Source organism: Prorops nasuta, unplaced genomic scaffold (assembly GCF_024137725.1).
Source record: "Prorops nasuta isolate Cenicafe-Biocafe unplaced genomic scaffold, Cenicafe_Pnas_1.2 PNAS00002, whole genome shotgun sequence".
NCBI classification, from domain to species: domain Eukaryota; kingdom Metazoa; phylum Arthropoda; class Insecta; order Hymenoptera; family Bethylidae; genus Prorops; species Prorops nasuta.
The window spans coordinates 9,547,066-9,568,821 of NW_027116799.1; the positions used below are offsets into that span (position 1 = coordinate 9,547,066).

General features: G+C 30.8%; 4 protein-coding genes across 5 annotated transcripts; 3 read left to right on the forward strand and 1 right to left on the reverse strand.

Annotated features, from left to right (window-relative positions):
* Positions 1-7: 7 nt before the first annotated feature.
* Positions 8-1,827, forward strand: LOC136776302 (uncharacterized). Its single transcript, XM_066731727.1, has 3 exons — positions 8-414; positions 481-711; positions 969-1,827. Exons 1-3 carry the CDS (start codon positions 104-106, stop codon positions 1,807-1,809), a joined length of 1,383 nt encoding a protein of 460 aa, XP_066587824.1. The 5' UTR covers positions 8-103; the 3' UTR covers positions 1,810-1,827.
* Positions 1,828-1,952: 125 nt separating this feature from the next.
* On the reverse strand, positions 1,953-3,709 carry LOC136776290 (uncharacterized). Of its 2 annotated transcripts, XM_066731718.1 has the most exons (3): positions 3,270-3,709; positions 2,298-3,194; positions 1,953-2,209 (listed from the first exon to the last, which is right to left on the reverse strand). In XM_066731718.1, the coding sequence occupies exons 1-3, from the start codon at positions 3,550-3,552 to the stop codon at positions 2,190-2,192; spliced, it is 1,200 nt and encodes a 399-aa protein (XP_066587815.1). In that variant the 5' UTR covers positions 3,553-3,709; the 3' UTR covers positions 1,953-2,189. The 2 variants fall into 2 exon arrangements, with proteins under 2 accessions (XP_066587815.1, XP_066587809.1); XM_066731712.1 differs by having other exon boundaries at positions 1,953-3,194; positions 3,270-3,708.
* A 3,833-nt stretch (positions 3,710-7,542) lies between these two features.
* On the forward strand, positions 7,543-10,630 carry LOC136778394 (gephyrin-like). Its single transcript, XM_066735205.1, has 9 exons — positions 7,543-7,855; positions 8,495-8,643; positions 8,728-8,921; positions 8,988-9,432; positions 9,499-9,553; positions 9,635-9,740; positions 9,805-10,089; positions 10,169-10,308; positions 10,388-10,630. Exons 1-9 carry the CDS (start codon positions 7,825-7,827, stop codon positions 10,546-10,548), a joined length of 1,566 nt encoding a protein of 521 aa, XP_066591302.1. The 5' UTR covers positions 7,543-7,824; the 3' UTR covers positions 10,549-10,630.
* Positions 10,631-16,003: 5,373 nt separating this feature from the next.
* LOC136780799 (gephyrin-like) lies at positions 16,004-19,083 on the forward strand. The gene is made up of 10 exons (XM_066739345.1): positions 16,004-16,145; positions 16,783-16,931; positions 17,016-17,209; positions 17,276-17,720; positions 17,787-17,841; positions 17,923-18,028; positions 18,093-18,377; positions 18,457-18,596; positions 18,676-18,785; positions 19,069-19,083. The coding sequence occupies exons 1-10, from the start codon at positions 16,115-16,117 to the stop codon at positions 19,081-19,083; spliced, it is 1,530 nt and encodes a 509-aa protein (XP_066595442.1). The 5' UTR covers positions 16,004-16,114.
* The last annotated feature ends 2,673 nt before the right edge of the window (positions 19,084-21,756 follow it).

Below are 21,756 nucleotides of genomic sequence, written 5' to 3' on the forward strand. Positions count from 1 at the left end.
TTGGCGGTCGTGACGTCACAAAAACAATATGGCCGAAAAGAGTAGGTAATATTTTTGATAGGCCGAACTACTTTATGTACTTACTGCACGATTAAAAATCAGGATGAAGCTTACAATTAATGAAATTTGCAATTTTACTAAATCAATACCTTCACATCGTAATTTTATTGAAGGGGAAAAATTATTAAACGCTAAGCACATAATATTTTGTGGTAAAACAACGAGTGTAAAGGAGACAAGTGACTTCAATTTTATAGCATTTTGTTTACAAACATCTAATATGAAAGGAAGCCCTCATGAAATAAATGGATCAATTTCTTCTGCTGCAAAAATCAAAGATGTGAAATGTTCCTGCAAAGCTGGTTTAAGTAAAAAATGTAAACATAGCGTAGCTGTTTTCCTATATCTTAGCAGGTATTATATTTTTACTGTTTTATCATTAATTATAATTAGTCTTTGCTAACAATAATTATGTTTTAGATTTGATGTTAATGATTTCGATTTGGTATCATGCACTGACACAAAATGTTTATGGAAAATTCCACAATTAAAATCCATGGAAACTTATACTCCAAAACCACTTTGTGAGCATGAATGTTTTAAAGAGAAGATTAAGAAAGACAAAGCTGTCACACTCACAGACTACCAAAAAAGAGAAATATCAGAAGTCCTGATAACTAAAAATAAGAATTCTGCATTGCATAAGCACATGTATACATAAGTATAATTGTATAGTATTTGATAAAAAAATATGTCAAAGTGAATCTTTCTAAAGTCTTTTAATGTAAACATTATTTGTTAAATTTTTTTACTTTTGAAATGGTAGTATGACGTTAAGTAAAACTTTGACATTTTAAATATCTTTAATATATCTAAATACAATTACTTTTTTTTTTATAATATTCACCAGATTAAATGTGTAATATTCTAAAATATTCTATCTTTTAACTAATTTTGTAAAAATATAGGTCTGGAAGACATGAACCCCTAATCATGGAAGAAAATAATAATACTTTGGAAGCAAATTGTCATATGATACAAAATATTTTTAATAACTCTCCATCAAATTCAATGTTGTCTTTAGCAAAGAATTCCCCATGTCTACCAAGAAGAAAGTGTTGTGCAAACTTTTTAAATTCATTGAATGTAAATTCTAAATTAGTTTGTGAAGAAACTTTTAAAAGTAGAGCATTATGGATTAAAGAAAGACAATTTCGAGTGACAGGATCAAGATGTTATGCCTTATATACATATATGAGAAATAAAACCCCAAATTGGGAGAAGAAATCAAATCAATATTTTTATCCAAAGCCTTTTAAACAAACAGAGGCAATAAAACATGGTATTGAATATGAAACAATAGCAAGACATACATATGAAAAGTATAATGGCGTTAAGGTTGAAATCATGGGACTAGTTGTACCAGAAATGAATCCTTGGCTAGGATTTTCTCCAGACGGTGTTATTTTGGATGAGAATCAAAAATGTACCAAATTAATTGAAGTCAAGTGTCCATTTGCTGGCAAAACAAATACTATTTCAGATATAGTACAATTTCTTCCTTATTTAAATACTGATTTAACATTGAAAAAGAAGCATATGTATTATGCGCAAATTCAAATTGGAATGGCAATCTTAAATATAGATATAACTGATTTTATTGTATTTGCATCTTATGACAATAGCTTTCTCACTGTAACAATTCCATTTGATCAAGATTTTACAGATAGTATGTTAGTATCTTTAAAAAATGTTTATTATAATGAAATGTTGCATAATGTTTGTATTAAGGAAGGACTTGCAGAATAAAATAATTTTAAAAAGTTACGCTTTTAGTATTAATTATTTTTTATTATTTTTAATAAGAAATATTAATATCAGATTATATTATTTAGTATAATATATGAACATGTTTATATATATGCAAATTTGCTTAACATTTAAAAATTTTTATGCTAAAAAGATTAAAATAAATTATTAAATTTAATTGCAATGAAATTTATCATCTTTAAAAATTGGAGAACTTAAATTGATTATGGCACATATAATAACAATTATTTTTTGACACATTGGCATAAGACACATAGACATTTTACTACCCAAAATTTGAAATACTTTTAATCTCTGGTTCAGTCTTTCAACATGTACTCTGGCACTTGCAATATCTGCATTTTGTACAGCTTCATTTTCTAAGAATTGATTTTTATCTCTAAGAAATGATGGTCTAATTAGTTTTATATTATTGTTGAAACACAAATTATCTATTAAAAACCCTTTATCTACCATAATAGACACACCTTTTTCTAATTGTTGTAATAATTTACTTTGCTCAAATATAGCTTTATCAGATGCTCTGCCTCCATAAGCACTACTTACAAAAGATATTATACCTCCCGGGGTTACACCAGTCATGAATTTTACAGTATATCTTCCTTTGTAGTTCGAGTATGTTGTGATTTGACAACATAAATTTTTTGGTTTTTGAATTTCAATTTCTGTGCAATCTAAAATAATTTGTGTGTCAGCAAAACCAGCAAAGCAAAGAGGTATATTTTTTAAAATTTCGTTTCTTGATGGATAGTGAATACACGGATTTAAGATTTCAAATAAAATATCCAGCATATTACAAATAATCTCTTTGCAATATCTCACATTTACTCTTGGAAATAAAAGTGATAAAAATGAGTAGCTTACATTTTGTTTCAATTTAATAAAAGTTAATAGTACTCTTTCGGAAATATTTAAGATGCTATTATGAATTTTTAAGTGTGGTGCAGCTATTTCAACAGCAGTAATAATACTGTTGAGTAATTCAAAAGTTTCGATTCCTGTAGCAGTACTTAATTCTGTATCAGTTTTTAATAAACTTAAAAAAGATTTATCAAGTAATAAATCTCCACTTGTTACTTGTACTCCAAAATCAACAAAAACATTTACATTATTAGAATTTTGCTCCATTTGATTTTCTTCTTCGATTAGAATCTCATCTTTGTTGAGAAAGCAGTCACAATTTACCGCTTCTTTTTTTTCTTCAAGTCTGATTAAACCTTTTTTTATCCGATTTTCAAGTCGAGATTTCCTTGCAGTAATTTGAGTAATAGTAGTGTAGCTGATAGAGCTCTTGATACTAGACTGTGGTAAATTTACTGATGGTATGCTTGATTTTTTTAATGATCTTGCTCCAGCCTGAGAATCTAAACGAAAATATCGATTTATAGTGCTAAGCTAAAATTGAACTATTTATTATAATAAGATAAGTTATATTTTACCTGGTGATATAGTATAATCTTCTGCTACAAAATGCAGAGAACAAACTCGCATAGTTTTAGTTACTTTTTTTCCCATTTTTAAAACTCTAATCCACAACAATCTTCTATCAATAAGCTCATACTGTCCAAATTTATTCATGTACTTGACTTTAATTTTACCGGCTTCAGGAAAATGATGGAAGCTTAATTCGGGATTTGTTTTCGCTTTACTATTGCAGTTAAAAACGGAGCAGCATATTTTACTTTTTGAATTTATCGGTAAAAATCTCGTACCGGTTTCCATTTAAAATATTAATTTTTCACAGAGTTGTTATGACAGTATGTACACGCTGCTGGAGTAACCTACCTACTCTTTTTTGTTTTAATTTTCGCCACCAGTTGGCGTATCAAGGTTTAGCCAAACCCAATAGTCGGTCCTTAAGGAGCTCCTTAGATTAAGGACGCCTTATCTAGGGAATTTTTATTTTAGCAAAATGGAGTTTGTCCGTAGCTGTCAAATGGCGCGGTTAACCTTCATTTTTGAATCGTAAACAAGAGTAATATTTTCGGAAAACGATTGCGGAAAAGAAGAAAGGATTTTAGTAAATAACAGAGAAGAAAAAACATTTCAGATGAGTATTAATTAATAACAAAACATGAAAATTATTGTAAATTTTTAAGGAAATATACTTTGTGATTATTTTATTTTTGTTACAGGTGAAATCCTGTTCCTGATGAGTTTCAATTAAGGAAAAAAGTACTTATAGATCAATAAATGAAAAAGCATTAAATTATAAAGCATTTCTGTGTAGTCCAGTCATTTCAATAATTATGACATAATGTTATAACAGTGAATGTGTAAGCGATTGGTGTATATACAACCAAGTTTTATTATAAATTAGTAATGATGTACAATAATGTTTTGATTGCTATTATTATAAATTAAAGCTAGTTCAATTAACCTATTATTTATATTTCTACCCTTTTTCCAAATTCTATATACACATAGTACGTAATTACATATTCCCATATTAGTCATATATTCTTTAAATTACTAATAAAATTACCAAAATTTTATATTTGTAGAGCATAACTGTTTGTTGCAATGATTTTTATTATTCGATCAATGTAAGACAAATTGCAAAGGGTTTCTGGAAATGTCTTATTGATCCACCACATCTTTCCACATCTTGTATGACATCTATTTTCCTCGTTAGTCCCTCTTTCTAGTTTTCAACATATACCAATATTTTTGTGCTATTGTTAAATACACTTGGATACGGCTATTCTATTAACTAACAGATTTTATAAATATTAAGATGATTGGTAAACCATTGTTCTATTAAATTTGAAAAATGGACACTTGAATTATTGTGCTTATAATGTTTGGCACCTCTTCCATAGGATATCTTCTCTTTACATTTGAGAGGATGTTGTTCTCCAATACATTTAAATGTACTTCTGAATGCTTTTTGTTTTTAGCTTCAAATAATTATCCAACTTCACATTTGGATATACATCCTCAATATATGATACATATTTTGTTACTCCTATTTGTTTGTGAAATTCATTTGTTCTAAAATCTTAATTTATCTTTTTACTAGATATATATTATATCATTTTCAAAGAATTGATATGCCTTTCTATCAATCCTAACAACATCATAATAGATGTAATGAAATAAGTATTCTATATTCAAAATGGATATCCATGCGTGTAGTTGGAAAACTATTTGAAGCTGAAAACAAGATGAACTCAACAGTATACAAATACCTTTTAAAGAACTTTATTTTCACAAGTATTGTAAGAACATATCTCGCAGAAAAGATGCCAAATTTTAATAGTATCATTCAAATGTCCATTTTACAAATTAAACAAGATAATGGTTTAGCAATCATTTCAACTATTACAAAAATAATTGCAGATCAGCAGTATTATCAGATCTGTGTGTATGTATAAATGATTAGAAAATTAATGTTATATGTTATAGACCAGAAGAAAATAGTGCAACGGAGCCAAATAAATGTCACACAAGATGTGGAAGGATGTGGTGGATCAATAAAACATTAGCAGAAACCCTATGCAACTCGTCTTACACTGATCGAATAATAAAAATCATTGCAACAAACAGTTATGCTCTACAAATATAAAATTGTGGTAATTTTGTTAGAAATTTAAAGAATATATGGCTAATATGAGAATATGCAATTACATACTATGTGTATATAGAATTTGGAAAAAGGGAAGAAATATAAATAATAGGTTAATTGAACTAGCTTTAATTTATAATAATAGCAATCAAAACATTATCGTACATCATTACTAATTTACAATAAAACTTGGTTGTATATACACCAATCGCTTACACATTCACTGTTATAACATTATGTCATAATTATTGAAATGACTGGACTACACAGAAATGCTTTATAATTTGATGCTTTATCATTTATTGATCTATAAGTATTTGTTTCCTTAATTGAAACTCATCAGGAACAGGATTTCACCTGTAACAAAAATAAAATAATCACAAAGTATATTTCCTTAAAAATTTACAATAATTTTTATGTTTTGATATTAATTAATACTCATCTGATATATTTTTCTTTCTCTGTTATTTATTAAAATCCTTCCTTCTTTTCTGCAATCGTTTTCTGAAAATATTATTTTTGTTTACGTTTCGAAAATAAAGGTTAACGGCACCATTTGACAGCTGTCAGCTATGACACACACTGTATAAAAGTAATATACTATAGCAAATTATGCCTATGTACCAATGCAGCCAACCATACGGCATAAAAGTTGTAAATAAAGGAATCTCATCCTCAAGGAAGCCTCAGACCTTCCTTAAAATAAGGAAGCAAAAAATCATATATATATGTAATTAAAGTATACTAAAGTAGTATTGAGCAGACTGTAGCATAAAACAATCAACCAATCACAATGAGAGATTTCAATATAGTCATCTCTATTCCCATTGTGATTGGCTCATTCCTTGCCTAGTGAATAAGGCGTCCTTAATCTAAGGAGCTCCTTAAGGACCGACTATGAATACGGCCGTAATTAGTTCCTATGGGCCAGGAGGGTTACAGATTGACATGGCTCTAACGTGACGTAACTTAGATAACTACTGGAATCGCTTGGGAATGGTGCACCTATTGAAAATATCGAGGTGCGCCAGCTTGAAAAAGTGTGCTATTTGCATAAACAATGAAAAAGTGAACAAAAATGCGAAAATTGCGTCTTTTTTCGGAAACAATCGCATATAACTCGGTAAGTGTGCATGTTAGAGAAAAAATGTATACTTATAAATTTGTTTGTTATGAAATGTTTTACGAGATAGAATTGGTCCGATATCCGTAGATTGAAATGTTCGCTGCAAAATGCTAGAAAATGCAAAAAAAATTAGGTAAAAAACAAGGTAATTTTAAATTATTTTTTTAATAATGAAAAATTAACCCAATCACGCCGTAAATGTATAGAAAAGTACTTGGCTGCAATACAAAACGAGAGCCGCAAGGCCGATTAAGATCGGATAGACAGTTTTCGCATATTGTAATTGTTAATTAACCTACCTCAACAAAAAGGCCTATTTTTTAATTTTGTGCCAGGCTCAAAGTTATGAATATTTTTTTGCGATCGCGCTTTTACACCTTCTTAGACTCTTTAAATATCATATACAATTGCTATCTTAACGATTTTTCAATTTTTAATAACTTTTTAAGTGGTTTTAAAAAGTTTGAAAATTGAAAAATCGTTAAGATAGCAATTGTATATGATATTTAAAGAGTCCAAGAAGGTGTAAAAGCGCGATCGCAAAAAAATATTCATAACTTTGAGCCTGGCACAAAATTAAAAAATAGGCCTTTTTGTTGAGGTAGGTTAATTAACAATTACAATATGCGAAAACTGTCTATCCGATCTTAATCGGCCTTGCGGCTCTCGTTTTGTATTGCAGCCAAGTACTTTTCTATACATTTACGGCGTGATTGGGTTAATTTTTCATTATTAAAAAAATAATTTAAAATTACCTTGTTTTTTACCTAATTTTTTTTGCATTTTCTAGCATTTTGCAGCGAACATTTCAATCTACGGATATCGGACCAATTCTATCTCGTAAAAAATTTCATAACAAACAAATTTATAAGTATACATTTTTTCTCTAACATGCACACTTACCGAGTTATATGCGATTGTTTCCGAAAAAAGACGCAATTTTCGCATTTTTTTTCACCTTTTCATTGTTTATGCAAATAGCACACTTTTTCAAGCTGGCGCACCTCGATATTTTCAATAGGTGCACCATTCCCAAGCGATTCCAGTAGTTATCTAAGTTACGTCACGTTAGAGCTATATTTGAAAGATTTTGTCTTAATTCTCCTGGCCTACTAGGTGGCGGTGCAATCACGACCCCACTCCATAACATGCTGCATCACGGCACCCCCCTGGAACAAAAGTTCCATAAGATTCACATTCAGTATTTGCCTGGCTAATCTACCAGTTCGTCGACAGTGTTAATAATTGTGAATATTCCTTTGGTTAACTGTAAATTATTTTAAAAATAAATAAAATAATAATGACGACCATTAAATACGGCATTTTAATCGGTGAGTTAGTTTATATGATCAAAATTTATTATTCGTATCTTGAAATATTATTTAGAATAATTATACAGTATGGTCTGCATAGTAATAGTAATCACCTAATTTAATTTCTATTCAACACTGTAAATAATGTGAAAAAATACCATTGGGTTGTATAATCACCCTGTAGGAACTGCAGTTCATATCTATGTTGTCTAGAATCTAAAAAGTGCGGTCAGCAAAGGAGCAGCCTTGTACAAATATTATTTCAGCTCTAAGGGTGAGGTTCACCAAGCCCGGCTTGGGGCTAGCCGGGCTAAACTCATACAGCTCATGTAACGGAAATTAAACTACTTTAGCCCGAAAGTATACCATATTAGCCCGACTAGCCCTCAAGCCGGACTTGGTAAACCTCATCCTAACTCACCGCTTGCTTAGTAAAGCGGCTCAAATTTAGTCAAAATCGAATTCCTTCGTTTTTCAAACTACAAGAAAGTAATACATCTCTCGTTGAAATAAGATTACGAAATAACGAAATATTCTTAAAAATGTATCTACCTACCCATACAGCACACTTGACTAAAAGTTGTCCTATAGACATCTTTTAGTCTGGTGTGCTGTATGGGATGCTTTATAATAATTTCCTTTTATTGTGTTTTATAGTGGGTGACGTCGACAACTGTATATACTCTATTGAGAATTATCAGAAGATAAAAATAACAAATAAGATTTCGAAAAATACTACGGAAATTAAATTTCATGGTATGATAGCTTGTAAAAAATTGGTTAAATGTGATGAGAATGCAATAAAGGTATTATTTATTATTATTCAACATTTAATTGTAGTAATAATTATTTCTCTTTCATATTAAAAATAAATTATTTAACTTCATTAGGATTGCTTGAATGTATGGTGCTCAGATGGACTAGCAAATGTAATTTTAGTGATAGATGAAGTTTACAATCGCACATTCAATTTAAAATCTTTTAACGCTATAAAAAGAACTGCTGCGGAAGAAGAAACAACAAATATACTCTATTCTAAATATTTATGTGGTATAAAAATTACACCAATGTCAATGCTTTCAAGGTAAAATTTTTATTTCAATTGATATTTACATTAATATTCCAAATATAATGCAAATTATATTTTCAGTGCTAATTGGGGTATAAATAATAAAACATTAATACTCAATTTACGTGTTCCACTGGAAGTTTTGAAGGAACACGTAATAGAATTCACGCCTGCTATAAAGTATGCGGTAGACGTGCTTAATGATAGCGAAGCAAAAACAGATAAAACATTTAAACATTCGCCCACAAAAAAAATAGAGTATAATACGATTAATGATTCAGAAGAAATAAGAGAAACCTTATCATCAATATCGTTACATGAAGCGAAAACACTAGTTCTCGATCGTGCAATTTTAATGGACTCAGAAGTTATTGAAGTTGAAGATGTTTTTAACAGAGTCATTAAAAATGACATTTTCTCAGAACGTGACGTTCCAAACTGCAAAGAATCTTTAATATATGGCTTTGCAGTGTATGCTGAAGATGGGGATATTTCGAGGAAGCTAACGCTTACTCATAATACTAAGGTAAGTTAAAAGGACTATACTATACTGTAAGCAGAAATAATATTCATCAATCTTATTTATTTTCAGGATACATCCCATGACCTGTGTAGATTGGTAACCGAAGGAACAACACTTCCTGATGGTAAGAAACTCATGATTCGTACTATCCAAATAAAGATTTCCTTAGAATCTATTAGTACTAATTAATATTCGCTAATTTTAGAAGTAGCCGCCGTAGTCGAAGTTAAAGACACCGAGGTTAGAAAACTATCGAATAATACGATAAGTGTTGATATATTGGTTGAACCAAAGCTCGGACAAAATATTAAGTAAGTGTGATTATGTAGTAGATTTAAATTTTTGTATATCGCTATATTAATACCGTTTTTATAGGTCCGTTGGCGATGACATTAAAAAAAATGAGTTGGTATTACCTAGGAAAACAAAAATTACAATAGAAAATATTGTAACTCTACTCATTGCTATTGACCCGCAAGAGAATATTACCGTTTACAAAAAACCAGAGATTGGCATAATTGAAATTGAGGGTTGCACTAACGTAAAGAATAAATATAATATTGTAGCACAAATGTCATTTTTAAAGGAAAATGGTTTTAATTCTACTAATAAGGGTATTATACGCGTGTACAACGAACCTCTTGGAGGATATAGAAACACGTAAGTTATTATAAAATTATTTGGTGATCTAGCTGTTAATTACTCTACTGGCTTCATTAAATTTTATTGTATTTTCTAGTACCTACACAAAAGAAGAAGATTACACAAATGCAATTAAGGACGTGGACATTCTCATATGTATAGTGCCTCCTGAACCAGACACTAATGAAATGCTGAAGTCCGACTTAAAAACGAAGTTATCTGCTGTAATCCATTTTGGTAAATATTATTTATTTATAAAGATAAGATCGATAATTAAACCTTAATTTTTTGTTATGTATGTTATTGTCAACTACAGATCAAATAGATTTGAATCCTGGAAGGCTCACCGCTTTCGCTACAAGTATGAGGGACGCCGAAAGAGTGTATATATTTGGGTTACCGAATAATTTAATTGCCATAATGCAGATAACGCAATGCTTAATTTTCCCTTTACTGAATAAGATGGTAGGGTTATAAAAAATATTATAATTTCATTATGTAAGCTTTTCTTTTGTTATATTTCTAAAAGTGTGTTGTCTTAGCATTTTTTGCATGTACTCAAAAATTATCAAGTAAATATTTGTTTAATAAAAAAAAACAAGAAAAAAAAGTAGTTGTTGGTTGCTAATATTCTCGTATTTCCTGTTTAAAAAGTATAAGAGTCCCAAACTCTTTAAAGTTAGAGTTATTGTAAAAATATGATTAAAGAATGATCGCGTTTAAAGTATACAATAAAGAAAAGATCTGTTTAAAATTCATTTAAGATGGAAGTCTAACGATTATAACAGCTGAAGTCATCACTATGGTATAAACTGTCAATGGTGTGACACACAACGTTCTACTCACCCCCACTTACTTCTTTTAACCGAAACCTATAAGCTACCGTAAATTCTAAATATAGAAAGGAAGCATTTAACACATGTCCGCCAGTCCAGTGGTGTGTCGAAAAGGTACTGATATTTCGTAGCTGATTCTAATTTTAAGCTCTATTCGGTTAAAGTTTAAATTTGATTGAAGCGAAATCACAAAAATCATGGCGCTTATCAAATATGGTCTTTTAGTCGGTGTGACCCATATAGCACCAAATGTCTTAAAGACATCTTTTAGGTGTTTTTTAGTCTATTGGATGACTAAAAGATGTCCATAAGACAACTTTTAGTCAAGTGTGCTGTATGGGGAGTTAATTTACTGTACTGAAATTATTATTATTTCTGTGTGCTTTAACGAATATATTATTTAACGCTATGTGCCCCAAGCAGCGCGATCGCGTCTTTCAGATTTTATGTCGAAGAAACCCAGCACGTTTCGAGCGTTGTGGGCAAATGACGGTAAAAATAGAAGCGCTTTCCTGCACTTTCGGTTTTTTCTCTCGTACTCAATTACGCCACGTTCTTTTATTAACTGCCAGTACTTTCAATCTAGAGATCTTTATATTAATTTATCATATATAGAGTTCTAGTATATACTTGCAGTTAATAAACGAATACGGGCTTAAAGTAAGCGCGGTTGCGCTGTTCGGGAATGTTCGACAATGTTTTCTCTATAACTCTTGGGACTCAAACAGTTAACTTGATGGTAGAGGAAGTCCGGGAGATTTGACCAAGTGGAAGACTCGAACCATTTTATATTCTTTTGCCGCACTTTTTGCTTTTTAATAAATATAAACTTTGTTTTTTGTATCTGATTGTCAATTAGTCACACCATTTTTAGCCACTAATTTTATCTCTCGATATTATTTACAAAAAAAAATATATGTATATATATATATATATATATATATATATATTAAGGGGAGATATACACCTAGAAGCCGCAAAATAAGGTCATTTTTATGAATTTTTTTAAGGAAAACTATTTGAAATTTTGGATTGGGGTTTCAACTATCTAAAAGCATATACATTCAATTATGTGTTCAATTTTTTTATTTAAAAATTTCAAGTAAATCCAATGTAATACAACGATCCTTGTAGCTTCGTAAAAAAATGCACGCATGCGGTACCAATTGGCCTTTCTTCAAAAATCACCTGAGAAAGAAAATCGAAAAAGATTATTAAATTAGATACTATAATCTAGTCTTTCTCATAGCCGATTTTGAAAATATTGATTTATGACAAAATGGTAGATGTTTAAACAAATGTAGTGATTTTCGGACCAAAAAATATTTTGCCTATAAAACAAAAACTAAGTTACGGAAAAAAAAATCCTATGACAAAGACTAGATAATTGTGTATAGAATAACTACACAAAATTTCAAGGCAATCGATTCATTAGTTTTCGAGAAATATCTGGTACGGATTTGAAAAATGTAGTTCTGAGAAAAATGCGTTTTAAAATTCGGGAATGAATAAATCATTAAATTTGTCAACTTACAATGATTTTCTGCAAGCTATTTCTGGCGGTGAATAATGGTCATATGGTATTTCCCTTCATACTTGGAAGGATGTTTAGGGATACCCCATACAGGGATACCTGTTCTTCATACAAAAGAAACACGAAGGGTCGAAGGGTCCCTTGCCGCTGCCTGTCTGCCGGGTTGGAGCGAGAAATCAGTTTCACTTTCTCAGCTGTAACTGGCTTATTTGTAGAGATTTTAACTTGCCGTTTTCATGAGATATTGTAGAGACCTCAAGCTAAAAGAAAATGTAAAAAAATTGAATTTTTCGATCATTTAGGTGTATATCTCCCCTTAACTTTAGTGAAAAGTGATTCAACTCTTCTGGACTCCCCCTAATGTACATTTCTTATAATAACTTGTTGTTCGTATGTCTCATAGTTGACGACGGTAACTGTTCAAAAAACTATCCAATTTATAGCCGTAAAGAAATTATTATACTTACGATTCATCGAAATTTCTGGTATGAAGGTAGAAGCAATAATAAACTAGCTTGTGCTAATTTGGTTAATCCTGATGAGTCTGAAGTAAAGGTATTATATTTATTATGTAAAAACTTATGACAGTAATTACTTGTATGTTGTACTAAAATTAATTGAATTGATTCGTTTTACTAGGATTGTTTGAATGCTTGGTGTATGGAGAAAAGATTGGATGTAATTCTAACATTTGATAGAGTTGACGCATTATCTAACGTGAATTCCACAATAGATAAAACTGTAAGAACAATGGAAATCTGCGAAATTATATATTAAGATTTCAGATAAGATGTCAAACGAAATGTACAAAGTAACGGAAATGCTGAATAGGTAAATTTAATTTTTCGCTATGATTTATATTAACATAATATAATATTATTTTATACGTATCGTACACACGACATAAATATCTTATTTAGTTAAATATTATCATGACCTGGCCATTAAACGAAAAGATGAATAAAAAAAACATGATACTTTATTAATAATTATATATACGAGTAAATTTTTACGCATGTCTGTCTAATCAAAGCTTTTTTCATAATTATCTTCACATGTATAATAGTTACTTTAATATTTCTTTATTTTTAAACAATTTCTATATAATATCTTATAGCTTTATTTACTCTCTTTTCCCGATAATTTCGACTACTTCTTTGATTCAATTCAATTGCAGAGTCGTTCATTACACATACTCCTTCTCTCTCTCTCTCTCTCTCAAATGCACGTTTATCGTTATAACAATCCAAAAATTTTCTGATAAAATATAATATAGGATATTCCTTGATTCGATAATATCCCGTGAGAGTTCAACGGTTTGTGAAATTTTAAGATGTAAATTTTGTTACCAATTTTTTCTGTAACCACAGAGTAACGGAGCTATTACATGCATAGGCAAAGAATTCGGCTAATCAGCTGCTACATTCGAGCCTGACACGAACTGTTGCCACTCTGATCTTAAAATAGTTTTAATCCTTTCATTTTTATGGACATAGATTATGCACCCACTATCATATCAGAAATACATTGAAAAAGTGATAGTTTACTGCATCTTGGTGATGATGTAAAATTTTTGGCAGTTAAAACAGAAATGAGAGATTTTAAGTGATATAAGAATAATAATAAAGTATACATCAATGATAACTATAAAAATGAAAAATTAAAGCTTTAATCGAACCCATGTTTATGTCGATTTTGAAAGGTCTTCAAGCAAGACATTTATAGCCAAACTTTTTATCTAATAGCTCATTATTCAGTGATTATAGAGGCAAGTGAAAAACAAAATCTTCTATCATTAACATTTGTTAAACCCTTGTAGGAAATGCAACGTGTTATAAAACAGCTTGAATTTTGTTTCCAGATATTATTGGAATATCTGCAATAAAACGCTAATAATTAACTTATTTATGCCAGTAGAAAAAATAGACGAATGTCTCAGAGAGTTCAAACCTGCAATAAATTATTTGGTACAATTTATTCGTAATGAAAAATCTACAGAAATATTTCAATCATCTGCTGAGAGTGTAAACAAAAAATTGGTGGTCGATGAGTTACCAATGGTATTACGTCGATTCCTATACCGATCGGTTTCTATCATATAAGCTAAAAAGATCATTTTTGATGAAGCTAAATTGTTAGATGGTGAATGCATAAAGGTTCAAGATGCTCTTAATAGAGTTCTTAAAGAGGATATTTATTCACACATTAATATACCTGCAAATAGAGAATCATTAATGGAAGGTTATGCAGTATTAGCTGCAAATGGAGATGGTTTAAGAAAGATAATAATAAATGATTTATCAGAAGAGCCTGTAAGCTAAGCTATAATTACTGCTACAAACCATAGTATGATATTAGTAAATAATTATTTGCATGATATTATTTAATTTTTAGCAACTAACTTCTGGGTACTGCAAAGTGGTCCCTACAGGAACGAGAATTCCTGATGGTAATACTCAAGTTTTTTAATATGCTTAACGGGATCCCTCACGCGTGCTTTACCGACAGTACAAGTCAATAAACAATTAGTTTAATAAAATTCAAATGCGAAGCAAATTGAACAATGGGACGTTTGTTGGACAATGTGCCAGTCCTAACGAGTCAAACGAACTTAAAAATACTCAAATTATTTGAAAAATAACGCTGTACCATTGTGCCGCGTTCTTGAAGAGAGGTTACCTTTGGTTATTTCCACTTCAAGAACACGGGACAGTGGTACAGCATTATTCTTCATCCGATTTAAGTTTTTTTAAGCTTAATTGACTCGTTAGAATTGGCACCTTGTCATAAAGAAGCCCGTTTTTGCAATTTGTTTCGCATTTGAATTTTATTAAACTAATTGTTTACCGACAGTACAAGTCAATCAACAATTCGTTTAATAAAAGTCAAATGTGAAGCAAATTGCAAAAACGGGCTTCTTTATGACAAGGTGCCAATTCTATCGAGTCAATTAAGCTTAAAAAACTCAAATCGGATGAAGAATAATGCTGTACCACTGTCCCGCGTTCTTGAAGTGGACATAACCAAAAGTAACCTCTCTTCAAGAACGCGGCACAATGGTACAGCGTTATTTTTCAACTAATTTGAGTGTTTTTAAGTTCGTTTGACACGTTAGGACTGGCACATTGGCCACAGTGGGAAATTGAATCGTGTGTGGTTCGGCTAGTTTCACTCTGTAATTTAACATGGAAAACGATATACTACACTATAGTTAAAAGCACACACGATTCAATTTCCCACTGTGTCCTACAAACGCACGATTGTGCAATTTGCTTCGCATTTGAATTTTATTAAACTAATTGTTTATTGACTTGTACTGTCGGTAAAGCACGCGTGAGGGATCCCCTTAAATAGATAATTACGGATGATTTCGCGACTTGCGTATCGGGTTTTCTCCTAGATTATAGGCATGGTTCGATGACGGATGACACTTTCGTAGGTGAAGTGGGGCAGCGTTATAGTTCCTCAAAAACTCTCATAGTTCCTAGGTGACGCTGCAATCACGACCCCACTCCATAACATGACAGCGTCACGGCACCCCCCTGGAACAAAAGTTCCATAAGATTCACATTCAGTATTTGCCTGGCTAATCTACCAGTTCGTCGACAGTGTTAATAATAGTGAATATTCCTTTGGTTAACCGTAAATTATTTTAAAAATAAATAAAATAATAATGACGACCATTAAATACGGCATTTTAATCGGTGAGTTAGTTTATTTGATTAAATTAATTATTCTTATCTTGAAATATTATTTAGAATAATTATACAGTATGGTCTGTACAGTAATAGTGATCACCTGATTTAATTTCTATTCAACACTGTAAATAATGTGAAAAATACCATTGGGTTGTATAATCACCCTGTAGGAACTGCAGTTCATATCTATGTTGTCTAGAATCTAAAAAGTGCGGTCAGCAAAGGAGCAGCCTTGTACAAATATTATTTCAGCTCTAAGGGTGAGGTTCACCAAGCCCGGCTTGGGGCTAGCCGGGCTAAACTCATACAGCTCATGTAACGGAAATTAAACTACTTTAGCCCGAAAGTATACCATATTAGCCCGGCTAGCCCTCAAGCCGGACTTGGTGAACCTCATCCTAGCTCACCGCTTGCTTAGTAAAGCGGCTCAAATTTAGTCAAAATCGAATTCCTTCGTTTTTCAAACTACAAGAAAGTAATACATCTCTCGTTGAAATAAGATTACGAAATAACGAAATATTCTTAAAAATGTATCTAACTACCCATACAGCACACTTGACTAAAAGTTGTCCTAAAGATATCTTTTAGTCTGGTGTGCTGTATGGGATGCTTTATAATAATTTCCTTTTATTGTGTTTTATAGTGGGTGATGTCGACAACTGTATATACTCTATTGAGAATTATCAGAAGATAAAAATAACAAATAAGATTTCCAAAAATACTACGGAAATTAAATTTCATGGTATGATAGCTTGTGAAAAATTGGTTAAATGTGATGAGAATGCAATAAAGGTATTATTTATTATTATTCAACATTTAATTGTAGTAATAATTATTTCTCTTTCATATTAAAAATAAATTATTTAACTTCATTAGGATTGCTTGAATGTATGGTGCTCAGATGGACTAGCAAATGTAATTTTAGTGATAGATGAAGTTTACAATCGCACATTCAATTTAAAATCTTTTAACGCTATAAAAAGGACTGCTGCGGAAGAAGAAACAACAAAGATACTCTACTCTAAATATTTATGTGGTACAAAAATTACACCAATGTCAATGCTTTCAAGGTAACATTTTTATTTCAATTGATATTTACATTAATATTCCCAATGTAATGCAAATTATATTTTCAGTGCTAATTGGGGTATAAATAATAAAACATTAATACTCAATTTACGTGTTCCACTGGAAGTTTTGAAGGAACACGTAATAGAATTCACGCCTGCTATAAAGTATGCGGTAGACGTGCTTAATGATAGCGAAGGAAAAATAGATAAAACATTTAAACATTCGCCCACAAAAAAAATAGAGTATAATACGATTAATGATTCAGAAGAAATAAGGAAACTCTTATCATCAATATCGTTACATGAAGCGAAAACACTAGTTCTCGATCGTGCAATTTTAATGGACTCGGAAATTATTGAAGTTGAAGATGTTTTTAACAGAGTCATTAAAAATGACATTTTCTCAGAACGTGACATTCCAAACTGCAAAGAATCTTTAATATATGGCTTTGCAGTGTATGCTGCAGATGGAAATATTTCGAGGAAGCTATCGCTTGGTCATATTACTAAGGTAAATTAAAAGGACTATACTATACTTTAAGCAGAAATAATTTTCATTAATCTTATTTATTTTCAGGATGTATCCCATGACCCGTGTAGATTGGTAACCGAAGGAACAACACTTCCTGATCGTAAGAAAATCATGATTCGTACTATCCAAATAAAGATTTCCTTAGAATCTATTAGTACTAATTAATATTCGCTAATTTTAGAAGTAGCCGCCGTATTCGAAGTTAAAGACACCGAGTTTAGAATACTATTGAATAATACGATAAGTTTTGATATATTGGTTGAACCAAAGCTCGGGCAAAATATTAAGTAAGTATGATTATGTAGTACATTTAAATTTTTGTATATCGCTATATTAATACCGTTTTTATAGGTCCGTTGGCGATGACATTAAAAAAAATGAGTTGGTATTACCTAAGAATACAAAAATTACAATAGAAAATATTGTAATTCTACGCACTGCTATTAACACGCAAAAGTATATTACCGTTTACAAAAAACCAGAGATTGCCATAATTCAAATTGAGGGTTGCACTAGCGTAAAGAATAAATATAATATATTAGCACAAATGTCAATTTTAAAGGAAAATGGTTTTAATTCTACAAACAAGGGTATTATACGCGTGTACAACGAATCTCTTGGAGAATTTACTAACACGTAAGTTATTATAAAATTATTTGGGGATCTAGCTGTTAATTACAATACTGGCTGCATTAAATTTTATTGCATTTTCTAGTAGCTACACAAACGAAGAAGACTACAAAAATGCAATGAAGGACGTGGACATTCTCATATGTATAGTGCCTCCTGAACCAGAAACTAATGAAATACTGAAGTCCGACTTAAAAACGAAATTATCTGCTGTAATCCATTTTGGTAAATATTATTTATTTATAAAGATAAGATCGATAATTAAACCTTAATTTTTTGTTATATATGTTATTGTCAATTACAGAACGAATAAATTTGAATTCTGGAAGGCTGACCACTTTTGCTACAAGCATGAGGGATGCGAAAACAGTGTACATATTTGGGTTACAGAATAATTTAATTTCCATAATGCAGGTAACGCAATCCTTAATTTTGCCTTTACTAAATAAGATGGTAGGGCTATAAAAAATATTATAATTTCATTATGTAAGCTTTTCTTTTGTTATATTTCTAAAAGTGTGTTGTCTTAGCATTTTTTGCATGTACTCAAAAATTATGAAGTAAATATTTGTTTAATAAAAAAACAACAAGAAAAAAAAGTAGTTGTTGGTTGCTAATATTCCCGTATTTCCTGCTTAAAAAGTATAAGAGTCCCAAACTCTTTAAAGTTAGAGTTAATGTAAAAATATGATTAAAGAATAATCGCGTTTAAAGTATACAAAAAAGAAAAGATCTGTTTAAAATTCATTTAAGATGGAAGACTAACGATTATAACAGCTGAAGTCATCACTATGGTATAAACTGTCAATGGTGTGACACACAACGTTCTACTCACCCCCACTTCCTTCTTTTAACCAAAACCTATAAGCTGCCGTAAATTCTAAATATAGAAAGGAAGCATTTAACACATGTCCGCCAGTCCAGTGGTGTGTCGAAAAGGTACTGATATTTCGTAGCTGGTTCTAATTTTAAGCTCTATTTGGTTAAAGTTTAAATTTGATTGAAGCGAAATCACAAAAATCATGGCGCTTATCAAATACGGTCTTTTAGTCGGTGTGACCCATATAGCACCAAATGTCTTAAAGACATCTTTTAGGTGTTTTTTAGTCTATTGGATGACTAAAAGATGTCCATAAGACAACTTTTAGTCAAGTGTGCTGTATGGGGAGTTAATTTACTGTACTGAAATTATTATTATTTCTGTGTGCTTTAACGAATATATTATTTAACGCTATGTGCCCCAAGCAGCGCGATCGCGTCTTTCAGATTTTATGTCGAAGAAACCCAGCACGTTTCGAGCGTTGTGGGCAAATGACGGTAAAAATAGAAGCGCTTTCCTGCACTTTCGGTTTTTTCTCTCGTACTCAATTACGCCACGTTCTTTTATTAACTGCCAGTACTTTCAATCTAGAGATCTTTATATTAATTTATCATATATAGAGTTCTAGTATATACTTGCAGTTAATAAACGAATACGGGCTTAAAGTAAGCGCGGTTGCGCTGTTCGGGAATGTTCGACAATGTTTTCTCTATAACTCTTGGGACTCAAACAGTTAACTTGATGGTAGAGGAAGTCCGGGAGATTTGACCAAGTGGAAGACTCGAACCATTTTATATTCTTTTGCCGCACTTTTTGCTTTTTAATAAATATAAACTTTGTTTTTTGTATCTGATTGTCAATTAGTCACACCATTTTTAGCCACTAATTTTATCTCTCGATATTATTTACAAAAAAAAATATATGTATATATATATATATATATTAAGGGGAGATATACACCTAGAAGCCGGAAAATAAGGTCATTTTTATGAATTTTTTTAAGGAAAACTATTTGAAATTTTGGATTGGGGTTTCAACTATCTAAAAGCATATACATTCAATTATGTGTTCAATTTTTTTATTTAAAAATTTCAAGTAAATCCAATGTAATACAACGATCCTTGTAGCTTCGTAAAAAAATGCACGCATGCGGTAGTACCAATTGGCCTTTCTTCAAAAATCACCTGAGAAAGAAAATCGAAAAAGATTATTAAATTAGATACTATAATCTAGTCTTTCTCATAGCCGATTTTGAAAATATTGATTTATGACAAAATGGTAGATGTTTAAACAAATGTAGTGATTTTCGGACCAAAAATTATTTTGCCTATAAAACAAAAACTAAGTTACGGAAAAAAAAAATCCTATGACAAAGACTAGATAATTGTGTATAGAATAACTACACAAAATTTCAAGGCAATCGGTTCATTAGTTTTCGAGAAATATCTGGTACGGATTTGAAAAATGTAGTTCTGAGAAAAATGCGTTTTAAAATTTGGGAATGAATAAATCATTAAATTTGTCAACTTACAATGATTTTCTGCAAGCTATTTCTGGCGGTGAATAATGGTCATATGGTATTTCCCTTCATACTTGGAAGGATGTTTAGGGATACCCCATACAGGGATACCTGTTCTTCATACAAAAGAAACACGAAGGGTCGAAGGGTCCCTTGCCGCTGCCTGTCTGCCGGTTTGGAGCGAAAAATCAGTTTCACTTTCTCAGCTGTAACTGGCTTATTTGTAGAGATTTTAACTTGCCGTTTTCATGAGATATTTTAAAGACCTCAAGCTAAAAGAAAATGTAAAAAAAATTGAATTTTTCGATCATTTAGGTGTATATCTCCCCTTAACTTTAGTGAAAAGTGATTCAACTCTTCTGGACTCCCCCTAATGTACATTTCTTATAATAACTTTGTGTTCGTATGTCCCATAGTTGACGACGGTAACTGTTCAAAAAACTATCCAATTTATAGCCGTAAAGAAATTATTATACTTACGATTCATCGAAATTTCTGGTATGAAGGTAGAAGCAATAATAAACTAGCTTGTGCTAATTTGGTTAATCCTGATGAGTCTGAAGTAAAGGTATTATATTTATTATGTAAAAACTTATGACAGTAATTACTTGTATGTTGTACTAAAATTAATTGAATTGATTCGTTTTACTAGGATTGTTTGAATGCTTGGTGTATGGAGAAAAGATTGGATGTAATTCTAACATTTGATAGAGTTGACGCATTATCTAACGTGAATTCCACAATAGATAAAACTGTAAGAACAATGGAAATTTGCGAAATTATATATTAAGATTTCAGATAAGATGTCAAACGAAATGTACAAAGTAACGGAAATGCTGAATAGGTAAATTTAATTTTTCGCTATGATTTATATTAACATAATATAATATTATTTTATACGTATCGTACACACGACATAAATATCTTATTTAGTTAAATATTATCATGACCTGGCCATTAAACGAAAAGATGAATAAAAAAAACATGATACTTTATTAATAATTATATATACGAGTAAATTTTTACGCATGTCTGTCTAATCAAAG